General features: G+C 44.1%; 1 protein-coding gene across 4 annotated transcripts in view; it reads left to right on the top strand.

Annotated features, from left to right (window-relative positions):
* C9H7orf50 (chromosome 9 C7orf50 homolog) overlaps positions 1–15,835 on the top strand; it is a 225,749-nt gene that overhangs the window by 1,198 nt on the left and 208,716 nt on the right. The window contains exons 1-2 of one of the 4 annotated variants that reach the window (XM_069983882.1): positions 1,721–1,788; positions 3,706–3,814. In XM_069983882.1, coding sequence (XP_069839983.1) covers positions 3,707–3,814 — 108 coding nt within the window. In that variant the 5' untranslated portion in view covers positions 1,721–1,788; position 3,706. Of the gene's footprint in view, positions 1–1,720; positions 1,789–3,701; positions 3,815–15,835 lie in introns of those variants that run through there. The other 3 variants (XM_069983881.1, XM_069983883.1, XM_069983880.1) reach the window with 3 other exon arrangements.

The raw sequence follows: 15,835 nt of genomic DNA, 5'->3' as shown, positions 1-15,835 counted from the left end.
AAGTGTTTCAGTACTTATCAGCTGCTGTATGTCCTGCAGGAAGTGGTGTATTGTTTCCAGTCTGGAGAGCAGGAGAGATTTTCTCTGGGGATTTGCTCCTGCTCTAGACAGTTCCTGACAAGGACAGAGGTGGCAGCAGAGAGCACTGTGTCAAATTGAAAAGAAAACACCACTTCCTGCAGGACATACAGCAGCTGGTAAGTACTGGAAGACTTGGGATTTTTTACTAGAAGTAATTTACAAATCTCTAGCACTTTCTGGCACCAGTTGATTTGAAAGAAAAAAAATATTGGTGAACAACCCCTTTAACAATGAATGGAGATCAATCATTTAAGAATTTTTACTCAATTCACAGGGGTGCTCAGGATCAGTGGGGACCCTCAGTGATCACACATTTATTACCTATACTCTTACCAGGTAATCAATGCTTTTATTTGCAGAACATTTTTAAATGGGTACTGTCTTTTTATATTTTTGTACATGTCCGAGCCACTAGTGTTGATTGAACGTGCCATATGTTCAGTATCGTCTGAACCCGATCGCTCAGCATTTGACTTCCAGCGGCTGAAGAAGTTGATTGCAGCCCCAGGAAAATATGGATACGGCCTAGGGCCTAAGGCTGTATCTATGTTTCCATGACTACCTAAGGCTGCATCCAACTTCTTCAGCCACCGGAAGTCAAATGCTGAGCGATCGGGTTCAGACGATACTGAACATTCGGCACGTTCACTCAACACTACTAGCAACACATCAAAAGTTTTGATTGGTCATAGTGATCGTGTTCAATCCCCAATGATCATTAGATTGTGGCGGGAGATGCACTCAGTTAAGATCTTCACTCCCAGAGGCTTGTTGTCTTTTACGTCTCCCCACAGGATACAACAGTCTCCAGTATAAGGCCCAAGTCACACATCAGAAATCCTGTCCTTAAAGGGGTAGTTTAGCAACAACAACAACAACAACAACAAATGTTCTTTCAAATGAACTGATGCCAGAGATTTATAATTGACTTCTATTAAAAAATCTCAAGTCTCCCAGTACTTATCAGCTGCTGTATGTCCTGCAGAAAGTGGTGTATTCTTTCCAGTCTGACACAGTGCTCTCTGCTGCCACCTCTGTCCATGTCAGGAACTGTCATAGAACATCTCTCCTTCTCTCCAGACTGGGAATAATACCACTTCCAGCAGCTGATAAGTACTGGAAGACATGACAATTTTAATAGAAGTAAATTACAAATCTATATAACTTTCTGGCACCAGTTTATTTGAAAGAAAACAATTTTAGGTGAACTACCCCTTTAAGTCTATGAGGTTCACAATGAGCCAGGGAGAGAAGTGCTAAGCTAAGGGTGAATGACAGGCCTGCTCTCTACGTGTGGGCATAGTGTGGGCATAGTGTGGGCATAGTGTGGGCATAGTGTGGGCTGCTTGGCATCTAGCTGGTGCATTTGGCAGCTTGTGTGGCCACAACCTTTGAGGTCCATTCTTGTTGCCCATATTGAAGTACAGTCAGATGCTAACTATCCATTGTAGGAAAAGCTCTTTTATTATAAAGATTTATTGACAGCAGCAACATGCTTGGTGACGGTTTCCGAGTTTTTTTTCCCCCACGTGTATCATCAGCCCAGGGAAGACGCATGTTACCGGCCGCGCATGCGCAGCTCTTCACGTCTTGTGCGCCCCTAGCGTTCACGCTGGGACATAGCCTGATATCAGCGGCTGCAGCGTGGAGAAGGCGGAAGTGTGTGATCGCCGGGAGACAACGTGGGTGACACTCCGGTATATAGAGGTGTGTGCACGGCCCGCTCCTCCTGTACTAGTACGGGTAGTGTCCTCAGCTCTGTATATAGATGTATATAGGTGTATATGGCCATAGACCTAATGCTGCTGATCTGAATGGGATCAGTAGTGATGATCCTGTGAGAACTTGCTCCATCTATACGGATCCGATTCCTCTCCCTTGTTCCATACACATGATCCCCATCACACATCTGCCTCCTGTCCTGCTAGTTTGTTACAGTGTGTCAGTGCAGGCGATCTGTATCAGCCAGGCTTTTCTATAAAGCAGGAGTACTCAACAACTTTTAGTGTAGGTCTATTGTCAGGTGAAGGTCGGTGCTGAACATCAGTACTAGACGTGTTTTGTTAACGTTTCACAAACGTTGTTGAACTATTTACACACAGAAATTATGCTTATTTTTTTTCTCCATCACCAGCCCCTATATAGCCCCCCTGTTGCTCCCCCAGTAGTATATAGCCCCCCCTGTGCCCTCCCCTAGTAGTATATAGCCCCCCCTGTGCCCTCCCCTAGTAATATATAGCCCCCCTGTGCACTTCCCCAGTGGTATATAACCCCCCTGTGTGCTCCCCCTCCCATATGGCCCCCCTGTGCACCTCCCCCCCAGTAGTATAAAGATCCCCTGTGTGCTCCCTCGTTTGTATAGAGACCCCCTGTGTGCTCCCTCGTTTGTATAGAGACCCCCTGTGTGCTTCCTTGGTTTGAAAAGAGACCCCCTGTGTGCTTCCCCCCGTATGTATAGAGACCCCCTGTGTGCTCCCCCCGTTTGTATAGAGACCCCCTGCGTGCTCCCCCCAGTTTATATAGAGACCCCCTGTGTGCTCCCCCATGTTTGTATAGAGACCCCCGCTGTGTGCTCCCCAGTAGTATATAGCCCCCTTTGCTCCCCCTCCCATATAGCATGTAACATAAAAAAAACACTTCTCACTCTTGTGGCACCACTGCAGTGGTCACTCGAGGCCACTCTCCCCTTCCCTGGCGCTGGTGCAGTGACGTCACTCGAGCGCCGACACCAAAGATGGAGAGCGGCCACAAGAGTGACTGACGGGGAGGGAGCCAATAGCTCCCTCTCTGTCAGTGCTGCTGCATGGTAACTATAAGTGCTCGTTACGAGTGCTCATAGTTAGGGCCCTTTTACACGGAAAGATTATTTATTTAGGTCATCAGCAATGTGGCCGGGCTGGCAGCATGGTCAAATGCAAAAACGTGTCTTTACTGCTTTTTCGTTTTACATATTTTGCGCAAAAAAAAAAAAAATGAAAACACTTAAAAATTGCTAACATTAATGGTTTTTGCATAAAACTCTCAGAAAACCCTTTAAAAGTTCCAAAAAAAAGCTCTGTAAGGATGGAATAAACACTAGGGGGGGAGGGGGAGATTTATAAAACTGGTATAAAGTAGAATTAGCTCAGTTTCCCCTAACAACCAATCAGATTCCACCTTTCGTTCCTCACAGACTCTTTGACAAATGTAAGATGCAATCTGATTGGTTGCTAGGGGCAACTGAGCCAATTCTACTTTACACCAGCTTGATAAATCTCTCCCTAGGTTTAAAAAAAAAACAAAAAAAAAACCTCCAATAAAAATACAAAAAGTGTCGTATAATGTTAGCATAGTCAGTAGGTAAATGTAACACACCATAGCCACTTGACACTTTTGGGTTTGGCATTTTCATAGGGCATTTTGGCATATTACAGCATGCTCTGGCTGTGGGATTTTTAGCAGCGATCCGCTACACTGCTGTACGTTTCACCAAAACCAAGAGTACAGCACTGTGCATACCGCCATAGGTATACCTTACCATTGTATTCAGGGGCCTGAATATATTATACTATTATTATATACGCTCTTGGTAGACACATTAATACACCAGCATTTATAACTCGTTCTATTTTCTTTACAAGGCAGAATGGGAAAAAACAAGACTACATCAGGGAAAAGAGAGAAGAAGAAGCAGCAGCTGGCTGTGGATGCATCTGAAGCCCCGGTGTCAAAAAAGAAGAAGCAGACGGCTGAGGTCAGTACTTACATTATTACAGTAAAGCAAGAGAAGGTTGAGATAACAGCCCCTATGTGTTCATCTAAGATGCTAAAAAGCTGGATCCCCCCCCCTTCCTTCCCTACTAGTTTCTGGTGTATCTGGCCGTCTTACACTATAAGTCTACATTCACACAACGTATATTTTGAAGTAATCACGGCTGTTGTTGCGAATTGCAACGTTGGCCGTGATTTATTCAAAATATGCATTGTGCTGAAATCGTTGGAATCCTGACTGGAGTGTAGACACATAGTATACGCTCTGGACAGGATCCCTAGCGGATGCAAGAAAAACCGAGATGTCAGTTTTGTGCGGCCGATATTCATTGGATAGTGGCCGCACAGAACTGTCAGTTCACACAATGGAAAGTGAGTCTCCGGCTGCACTTTCCATTGTGTCCTTTGGTGAATTGGGATACGGGCGCACGCGGATGCGCCCGCATCCCAATTCAACGTAATTGAAGTTCATCTGATGATGACACAGTCCGGGTCACAGAGCTGCCAGTGTCTCACAGAACGGCCTAAAATTGTCATCTACTCCAGTTACTGGGCCCATGAACTGCAATCATTTATATATATAGCTCTTTAAAGGGCATCTGTCAATTTTAGGTGATTCTTAGAGAGGTGTGCTGAGCTGCAGTATGCATACCGCCTGCCTCTCCCACCTCTCCCTGCCTTGTGTGATTAACCTGTATGATTCAGTATGGGATGGTGAGCCCTGTACATCAGTCAGCAGCAATAGACCCTTTAAAGTAATGCATTGGCGGCAATAGAAGATTGCAAATTCCAGAAAAACTGCCAAAGACTATTTTGGGGGTTTTCTGGCTTTTTTAACTTTAGGCTTGAGTGGCTTTTTTTTTTTTTAACCTTTGAGACGAACAGAAGAAATTTGAATAGAAAGATGAACAGAAGAAGTGCCAAACCCTCACCAGGCTGCGTTTTAGAAAAACCGCAGCAGAACAGAAAAATGGCAGGCCACCTTAGGGCCAGTTCACACAGAGTAAAATTGGCGCAACTCTCCGTTGCGAAATCCCACCTGCCTCAGTGTGACATTGTTTCTCTTAGGGAGGGCTCACTCTCCTCTACTCAAAGAATTGACATGTCAATTCTTTAAGCGGAGAGCAGAGGCGTACGAGCCCTCCCATAGAGAAACAGTGTGAACTGGCCCTTAGATCTATTGGCTGCTGGTTATTACTTCCCACAGGCACGCTTAGCCCTGTATTCATAAGTTGTAAGTGATGGAAAGGAGTGTAAGCCTCCGCCAGACATCACACAGAGACTTATACCCCCTGAGAAACAAGGGAAAATTATGGCAAACTTAAATGGCTACTGTGGCTTTAAAAAAACTTTTGTCTTGTCCTAGAGACATAAGTTTTGGTTGGTCAGGAACTCGATACAGAAGTTTGATGCAGTCCTAGTTGGCCTGGAAAACATGGATACAACCATAAGCCATAGGCTGTATCCATATTTTCCAGGACTCCCTAGGGCTGCATCCAACTTCTGCAGTCTGGCTAATGAACAGAGATAGGCAGACTTGCATGCATGAGGGATTGCTCTGTGCAGTTTGCTGTAGATGGTCATCCACACAGGCTCTATCTACACAAGGTGTTATACTTCTAGTGATGAGACGCTCTTGACCTTTAAATCCTGTTAAGATCCTCCAATTAGCTGAAAATATTGAAAGATGAATGGCGCGGCTGTTTACCCGCCCCGACAGATCCGATTTTAATGTGTCTGTTGTCTGGGAGACCTTTATTGCATATTGCTGTAATTATAGGCACTTTGGATGTCATCACTGTGGATTTACTTATATTCTTGGAACATTGGGATTAGTTTTATTACCTTCTGCAAATAACATTATCATCCTATATCCTGTGAGGGGTGAACAACTGAAGAAATAGACATCTGTGCATATTATTGGCTTACTATTTCTTATATAGATAATGTAGGGCTGATGGTTATCACCATACGGTATGTGTCGGCACTCACCATTGCCATGTCTCAATTCCACTTCCTTACTGTCAGGTCGAGGCTCTATCCTCCCATCTTCTTCCTCCACCCATGGCTGCAGTTCCTGGACTGGCCTATAGGGTGCAAATGCTGAGACTTAAAGATGTTGTTCACCAAAATAGTTTTTTCTTTCAAATCAAATGATACCAGCAAGTGCCAGAGATTTGTAATTTACTTCTATTTAAAAATCTTGTCTTCCAGTACTTATCAGTTGCTGTATGCCCTGCAGAAGTTGTATTATTTCCAGTCTGGAAAGCAGGAGAGGTTTTCTATGGGGATTTGCAGGTGGCAGCAGAGAGCACTGTGTTAGACTGGAGAAAATACACCACTTCTTTCAGGACATACAGCAGCTGATAAGTACTGGAAGACTGGATATATTTTTTTTTTTTTATAGAAGTAAATTACAAATATGAGGCACTTGCTGGTTGATTTGAAAGAAAAACATTTTCAGTGATCAACTCTCTTAAAAGAAAGGTCTAGGCAGTGTTGAACTGGGATTCATTGGGCCCAATAGAGAAGATGGTTCTGAGGGCCTGTCCTCCATTTTTATAGAACATATGTGCATCCATTGTTAGAAGACCTGTGTACATGGTAGCAAAGTGTATGCAGGACCGGTCAGCACCCACCACATGGATGCTTACCTGAATCGGGCAAACACATGCTTGGTAGGATAAAAGGAATAGCTGTCTGTCGATATCATCTCTTTATCGTTGCAGACTTGGAACATGTCATCCATAAGATCTGCTTACTTGTGAATAGAAATTGACCTTATGCATTAGTTCTAGGCATAGGTTTGGGTCCTGTTGCTTTAGATTGCTATTGGTGATAACATATCTTGGGGTTATGCTATTAAGGGTGCGTTCACACCTACAGGATCCGCAGCAGATCTGCAGCAGATTTGATGCTGTGTTCAGTTATTTAAATTAAATCTGCTGCGGATCTGCTGCAGATCCGCAGCAGAAAATACGCTGCGGATCCGGTAAGTGTGAACGTACCCTTAATATTATTATTATTATTATTATTTTTTTAAATACCTTTGTAAGTTATCACTAGAGATGAGCAGAGCAGAGAGATGATTGTTCTGCATTTGGATACTGGTGGTTGAAGAAGTTGGATGCAGCCCTAAGGAGTCTGGGAAAACATGGATATAGCTTATAGGTGTATCAATGTTTTTCAGGACTCCCTAGGGCTGCATCCAGCTTCTCCAGCCACTGGTATCCAAATGCAGAACAATCGGACTCGAGCATGCTGTGGTTGCCATGTGTGTGGCAGTGGGCACCATCCCGTCCACCAATAGAGTGGCATTCGTCTTGGCTGTATTACACTGTATATTGCTGCCCTGCTTCTCGCCTTACATACTTATACCGCAGCCTGGACAGATTTCCCAGGACAAACTATTTGCAGCTGGGAAAATAGCTTTAACTTTGAAGATAGTTTTCCCAGGCAAGAGACAAGATTCCACCCCCGACTGTTCCCTAAGTAAACAGGGGTACCTTATACTGTGTATGCGAGTGGTGTACTGATCTTACCGCCATCTTCTTACAGGTAGACATTATTTTAGCTCCGTGGTTGTCGCCGTCCCATCACTGCCGATGAGTCGGGTAATAGATACATGACATCTTAGACTGTCTATACCCCTGGGGATCTTATACCTTATGACCTGGGTTCTTCTCTAGGCTGACCTTTATATTAGTCTACATGGTGATGGTGTCCATTGTACGAGGTCCAGGAGTAAACATGGCTGCTTTTTTCTTCTTATGGACCATACTTTTGGCTGTGTATAGCATTGCTGCTATATAGCAGTAGTCTAGGAGGACAGGCGGAGTGTTTAAAAAACAACATTTCAGATTTTTCCCCGTTTCAGTGAGTTTCGCTGAATAAGATAACCTGTCTAATAGGGGGCATCACTGGGCTCTCAATCTCTGCCATGCCGGGACATGCAGCCATGACCACATGAATCTGAATATCTTCTCAGACGGCCGAGAATCTGGTTGCATCAGGTACATTGCAGTTGACACCTGGCTGAGATTTATATCCTTTGTTATCTGGTATTTACATGGATCATTAGCTGGTATTATGTGAAGCCTGACCTCCATTACTGAGGGTCCTCTGTCTGTTGTGTCATGCTGATAAGCTGTATTCATCAGGCTCCGTTCCATCATCTCTGCGATCACTGAGCCATGTTTATAGCCCTCTCAGTGTGGGATTTTTATACAACTCCATTGCTGCTGCATAGTTTTACCTTCTTATAATTTTAAAGTGGAATTTCTTCTTGGTTCCCTGATGAACCTGCACCGACATGGCAGGGGAAACACGTTGGAATCTCTAAATGTATTTTTATAACCCCCAAATATATTTAGCTGCAGTTTTACTTTATCCCACTTACCGGCACTTGTATGTATCCACCCAGTTCATGTTTATTGTCTTCTTCCTCGCTTATATGAGGAAGTGACTTTTTATACAAGGATATGAAACCTCTTCAACAGACGCACAATTACTTTAAATGGATGTGGACTGCTATCAGAGCTTTTCCTTTCAGGAGAGTTTAGTTTCCATAATAATGTATTGGTTACCACGGATATAATAATAGACTCCGTGATGACATTGTGTTTTGGCTGTTGAGAGATGCCGATGTCTTTCACCCTTTACGCATCACATCTTTGGGACAAGTGGGAGATAGAATTCATAGAATTCTTTTTTTTTTTTTTTTTTTTTTCAATAGCTAAGACATAAGAGTACTTTTCAGGTCAGAGCCATAGCTAAAAAGTATTTCTGACTAGAAGTCAATGGAAGTGACTGCAGGGTGGTGTACCAAGAGGGAATCTATAGGGGCAGCTCTTGGGAGAGTCATTGACCTTGTATCTCTGCAGTACACAGACAGGGAACCTATAGGGGCAGCTCTTAGGAGAGGCCTTACATCTCTCTGCATTACACAGACAGGGAACTTATAGGGTCAGCTCTTAGGGTACTATTACACGGGCCGATGGGGGCCCGATAATAACTGTAAACGAGCGCCGATCTGCTAGATCGGTGCTTGTTTGCTGGGCCTATTACACGGCCCGATAATCGCTTAACAAGGGCTGCATGGACATCGTTGCCGATGTCCTTGCAGCCCTTGCTTAAACTCTATATACAGTATTACCTATCCATGCTGCAGGGCTCCTCTTGCAGTCCACGTCTCCCCGGGTCCCGCGCGCTGCAGCTTCAGAGCAGCCTGGCTGAGCTGACAGCCCGCGCAGCCAATCACTGGCCAGGACCGCCGCTCATTTACAGTTATTATTGGGCCCCCATCGGCCTGTGTAATAGTACCCTAAGAGCTGACCCGACATTTACAGGTCAAAACCTATATCAGCAATCAGCCGATGATCGTTGGCATCTGCTGATCGTTGTGTTTATTACAGGGCCGATTATCGTTCCGTGTAATAGGGCCCTTAGGAGAGTCATTGGCCTTGTATCTCTGCAGTACACAGGCAGGGAACCTACAGGGGCAGCTCTTGGGAGAGTCCTTGTCTTTGCATCTTCTCCAGTATGTCTATAGTGGCCTGCACCCCTTTCTTTGTGATTTAGTCAACAAGTAAATCTCCAGACATTGCTTCGCCTTCATGATAACATAAAAGCCACTCCTGGTAAGACTTTTCCAGACCACACTGGTCCCGATAGCTTCTCTGACTACTGCCTCTAGCTCATCATTCAACTACTGTGCTTTCTATCGCCTGTCCAAGGATGCAAACGAGCGCTGGATTGGTGCTCATTGGCAGTGCCTTTTACAGGTCACAATAACCGAGCAGCCGAGCCGCACAAACAGTCCTTGTACCATTTGTGCAGCCATGAAAACTGACAGCACAAATATGAAGATATATATTTATGTGTGTGTATATATATATATATATATATATATATGTATAACACCAGTTTTAAGTTTCCAGACCACACATGCAGAGCATACGTACCTTCTGTGACGCTGTGTGATCCGGCATCCCGCTCTCTGGACGGACCGAAGATACTGCTGGTGGCCAGAAAATTAGGCGGGAGGCGGTTTTTTATTATTCGTTTTAGTTATGTTAATGGGTTATTTGTCTCTGGATAAAAAGGTGACATAAGGGTGAGGTGAGCGGCGATTCCCTGAACCAGCACTTTCATGTAATCGCACTTTGCCGGTAATTTATGTCACCACCTGCTCGGTGCATCTTTCCTTCCAAGTAAATCGTCACTCATTAAGGCAATAACCCAACTCAACCCAGCTGATTATATTTACCCAGCGTGCAGTGCCAGGCTCTTTGTCTACAACCTGTAAGTGCCCACTTCTATGATGGGCGCCCCAATATTTTAATGACAGATGAATATAATGTAAAAACCGTCTGCCCGACTGTCATAGAACGTCCCTAGCTGACCCACACTTTGCCTCACTCTCATTACATATGGCCGTTTAAAGGGATATTCCACACCCCAAAAATAATAATTTATTATTCTGAATAACATGTAAAACAGATGAAACAAATATTCAGAAACAGCAGAATCTGTGATATTATAAATCACTGTACAGGAATTGAGAGAATGGGAAGCACAAGGGCTGACCGTGACTGCAGGGAGCATGAAGGAATGAGCAGGACACATGTGGGCGCAGTATAGGAGCACTCTCTGTCCGGGGAGAGAGGGGTTACAGCTATGGAGAGATTACCTCCACAGTCCTGTCCCCTGATGTGAGCCCCAGCCTGAAGTGGATCTGCTATGATTTAAAAGCGTGAGGGAGGCTTCCTGGGTCAGAGTACAGGGCTGTAGACCCCGCTATGCAGACCATGCCCCTCCTCCACTCCCCCTCCCACCCAGTACAGGGAGCTCTTAAACCAAAGCAATGCTCTTAAACCAAGTCACAATTTTGAAAAACTGTGAGCTCTTAAACCAAAACGCTCTTAAACCAAGTTACTCTTAAACCAAGGTACCACTGTATTTCCTAGCACTATTGAATTATGCAACGTTTGTGCTTATTTAACCACTGGAAAAACTTAAGAATAGATCTTTTCTGCTTATAAATGGAATAGTTCTAAAACTAGAAATGTAGATGGCGATGGCTGTATACGGTATTTCTAATAGACTGAATTTTATCTCCGGTTTTCCATATATTTCCCTTTATTCTTTTACTTATGAAAGTATAGTAAAAACAAGCAAACTCTCAAGAATATAGGAAGAAATGAAGATAAATGAACATTCCTGAAGAGTGCGGTACTTCTGTAAGCTCTAATAGAGACTCTATGGAACCTTGTGAGATTGCTGGGACGTGAAGTGGGAACATCTGTCAGGTTTAATGAACCTCCTATTGATCTGCTTATCATTCTTATTCAGATTATTGAAGTGCTATTTGGCAGCCAGGCTTTCATCCCTTGTGAAAGGTGGATCAGGTGGAATATTATTGAGAAGTGACTCGTGCTATAATCCCGGGTGAAGAGCTGCACATACTCTGCAATTTGGGTATGATACGTCTTTCTTGTGTCGCCAAGGATGTGGTACCCCCGGACGAAGACAGATGAACCACAAGGAATTTCCGTTGCGCAACCTCATGAGATTTATTTGTCCTTAATATCAAATATTTGCTCAGCTGCTTTCAAAGACACCACATTTTTTTTTTCCTCAATGGGAAATTATGTAAATTTCCCAGCAGGAACATGTCCTATCTGTGATGGACACAGCCTCTTCTTATGTGCTGCATGTTGCTGGTGGAAATTCACAAAATTATTGGGCGACAGACGGCGATCCATAAAAAGACGGGCGGATCGAGGTGTTAAGTGTAACGTGCGCGCGTCTATTACCAGAGACGTGTATCACTTGAACATTTGGTGGTATGTGATGTAATAGATGTCTTAAAGGGCTGGTCTGGGTATCGTAACCATGTTCATGGAATTAGAGTTCAGATAGAGAAGTATACTGTAAGTTTCTGTACGCTACACGTTGAAGCACTTGAAGATCTCTATGGGCTGGTGTGGACAGAACATCTATTTTCTCAACAGTCACGACTAGTGTTGAGCGGACCTGTCAAACGGTTCGGGTTCGGCATTTGAACCCCAGCGTCTGGAGAAGGGATGCCTGGAAAGCATGCATGTTTTACAGGACTCCCTAGGGCGCCATCCAACTTCTTTAGATGCCTAGGTTTAAATGTCGAACGTTCGGGCTCGAGATTGTTGCCGAAACCAATTAGTTGGACAGGTCTGCTCAACACTAGTCATGATGTATGACGTCACCCATGGGCACCAAATTTTAATATGGTATACTGTATACTACTGTATATTGTGCTCACTAACCACCTGTTGCAAAACAAAACTCCCATCATGCCCTGACAGTCCTCAGGAGAGCCACAGGTTGGGAAACACTAGTATAAGAAAGGGATAATACTGTCATTTAAAAACTCAATTTAACGACCGAAAACTAGCAATTATCTGTCCGTGTAATAATACCTAGTGATTAAACGATGAGCGGTAAGTTGTTCATTATTTTCTTTCAACATGGTAGTTCAATGATCGATCGAATATCTGTTCCTCTAATAAGTCATTTACAGATTAAGGCTATGTTCACATTACGTGAACACCCGGCCGTTCCGTGACCCCGGCCAGGTCACGGAACGGCCGGTCTCAGCCCGGATCTTCCCGGCCGGATGATTTTTCCGGCCGCGGAGCTCTGATGCGGGCGCATCAGAGCTTTCCATAGCCCACAGTGAAGCAAATGGCCGGAGCCGCTCGCTTTACTGTGTGAACTGACAGGTCTTTCTGCGGCCGGAATTCACTGAATTACGGCCGCAGAAAACTGACATGTCAGTTTTCCCGGCGCCGCACGGGATCCCGGCCGGAGCGTATACGATGTGTGTACGCTCTGGCCGGGATCCCATTGGAAATAAGGCTATGTTCAACTCCTCAAAACTACGGCCTTAGTTCTGCGGCGAGAACTACGGCCGTAGTTTTACGTTGTGTGAACATAGCCTAAGGCTATGTTCTCACACAGTATTTTTGCACAGTATTTTGGTTAGTCTTTTTCAACCAAAACCAGGAGTGGATTGAAAACACAGAAAGGGTACGTTCACACACTTGAAATTGAGTGGATTGCCGTCATTTAATGTCAAATAATTACTGTTATTTTAAAACAACGGCCATTATTTGCCATTGAATGGTGGCCATCCATTCAACAGTGTGTGAACATAGCCTTCCTGTGTTTTCAATCCGCTCTTGGTTTTTGGTTGCAAAATACTGAGCAAATGCTGTGTGTGAGCATAGCCTAAATATGCTTTGTGGGTTGTCCTGAGCCAGCATAAAACCACTATCGTTTTGTGTATTGTGGTAAGCGTTTTCAGATCGTTTTCAGATCATTTTCAAAAGCGATCGTTTAGCGATTCTTTATCTCAGATCGGAGAACACAAAAATTGCTTTAAGGGTGTGTTCACACGTACAGGATCCGCAGCAGATTTGATGGCGCAGATATCAATGTAACCAAAATAACTAAACAAAGCATCAAATCTGGGCCATCAAATCTGCTGCGGATCCTGTACGTGTGAACGCATCCTTAGGCTATGTTCACACATTATATATTTTCGTAAAAGTATGGCTGTTGTTGCCGATAGCAACAACATCCATGATTAATACGAAAATATACGTTACCTGGCCTCTATGGAATCCCGGCCGGAGCGTATATACATAGTTTACACTTTGTCCGGGATCCCTAGCAGGACCGCAGAAAACTGACATGTCAGTTTTCTGCGGCCGTTATTCAGTGAATATCAGCCGCAGAACATCCTGTCAGTGCACACTATGAAGCGCGCCGCTCCAGCCGCTCGCGCAATTGTGTGCTGTGGGGAGTTCTGATGTGGGCGCGCAGGGATGCGCCTGCATCAGAACTCTGCGGCGGTCTCTTACAAGGTCTGAACATGGCCTTAGGGTGGAAGCATTCCACATTATTTGTTTATTTCTGATGATCAGTGTCCTGCGGCATGGTTTCATTCTGGTCTTACGGCGCCATTCAAATCCTGCGTGCGGTGACATCACTGCTCTCCTGATCCCTCTTCTTTCTCCAGGGCTGTTGAGGGCTGGAAGTCTGGGTGTCCGGTGCATTGCTATGAGAGCGCTCTCATAGAGATGCATTGAAGACCCTGACTTCCGCCCTCCTTAGCTGCAGACCAGTCAGCGGAGAGGTCACATGGGCGCCCATTGAATTTGAACTGCGCTGCAGGACCGGAATGAAGCCGCACTGCGTGACGTCGATCATCATTGGTAAGTATATGCACCAGCCTGCTGCCAGGGGACAAAAAAAAAATGTGGACTGCTTCTTTTATACCACCCTAAGAATTCAGGACGAATTACTTGCAATTATTTCTTACTAGCAAGAAACTGGATTCCAAAGGGGCAATATCACTTTAACTTGTCTTCTAAGAACATGAGCACATATGGCAGATTACATTTAAGGTGCTTATTAATGTCTAAGGTATATAGGGACCTCTTGACTGCCATCAGGGGGAATAAAGGATCAGGCATTTTGTTCTCGGAGAGATTAGCCACCGCCAATAAAGCCCCATAAGTGGCTTACACATGCATACTCAGCTGGGTAATGGGAGAGGCGCTGTTGATCTGATAGCGTGAAGCATGTAGATCATATAATATGTTCAACATACTCATCAGCCCAAGCTGACTAGGCACTGCTCGCATTGCTGTTGCAGTCTCTTTCCAAGCAGATGTCACATCAGAATAGTACCCAATGCAGTGTAATACGAATCCTGATCGAGTCTCGCCTGTCATCAGAGGAATCTGTTGCTGGATCAAATGGACTGAAGTGGTGACGCAGATGAAGAGAGTCTTATTTATAGTTTGCTGCAAATTAATTTCCTAAACTTACTTGACCTCAATAGACACCCCTTAGTCTTTGGAAAGGACGGGGAGGCGTTGTTCTTGCAAGAAAGTAGCGGTGTATTTATTCATCCTGGATCACCCCTTTAAATACCTAGGGCCACAATAGGAGTGTGGTAAATGAGACGAGGCTTATAAACGTTTTCAGGTTTTGCCGTCTCTTTCGAGGAAATGCATTTGCGATTTTTGTTTGTTTGTTTTTGGTTTTTTTCCCCTAGATGTTGTGTAAAAACCAAGGAAGCCATTAGGCCAAGTCTTTCTGGAAGTAATTATGGGAAAATGAAGGCAATAATTGTCCGAGTTCTTCTTCTGAGGTTTTCATCATGTTGATCGAGATTATTTACATTGGGCACTCATGAATGGACATAATAGCTTTATATACTGGAATCTATTATCTTTATTATTTCCTTTATTATCCTGGTTACCTGAAGACCTATTAAAGTGCCGCTGAGAAAAGGATTAATATAGCTTCTACAAGGTACCATATACAACCCTGAAGTACTTACTATACAGCCTCACAAACTAGGGTCAAGGAGGGTCCTATGTGTCATTTCACCAGTCCTGAAAGGAATATGTATATGACGTAGCAGGAGAAGAGCCCTGCCAGGTGCTTCTGGTAAGTCTCCTGCCAATGCGTTTGTCCTTCTTCAAATCTGCATGGGTTATGATCTTAAAGGGGTTGTTCAGTAATTTTATTTATTTTTTTCAAAGTGGTCGGACTAGACTAAAAATAATTTTCTTTTTGTGACTCGGCCACTGTTGTTTTGTCCATGCTGCACATCACTTGGTCTCCATCTGTTGCCGCTACCAGGCTGTTCCTTGTCTCAAAAACTTTCCGACTCCGATAGAGTCAGTTTGCCTATGGATAACTATCAGAACTAGGAAAGGTATCAGAAAATATAATTTGAACAAAGGTTTTAATATAAACAGCAGCTAGAGTAGGCTGACAGTTACAGATTTCAGTAGAGTGCTCGTAGGCTTTGTTGTATAGTTTGGGGCAGAATACTTAGAGTCATCTAATAATTAGAACATGGATGAAATGATGACAGCTTTGTTGTACTGCTTTGGAAACTAAAATAATGTGTAAAAACTACCTTTAAACTCCTTTTTTATGA

Source organism: Dendropsophus ebraccatus, chromosome 9 (assembly GCF_027789765.1).
Source record: "Dendropsophus ebraccatus isolate aDenEbr1 chromosome 9, aDenEbr1.pat, whole genome shotgun sequence".
Taxonomy (NCBI): domain Eukaryota; kingdom Metazoa; phylum Chordata; class Amphibia; order Anura; family Hylidae; genus Dendropsophus; species Dendropsophus ebraccatus.
This window is presented reverse-complemented; position numbering and strand designations above follow the sequence as displayed.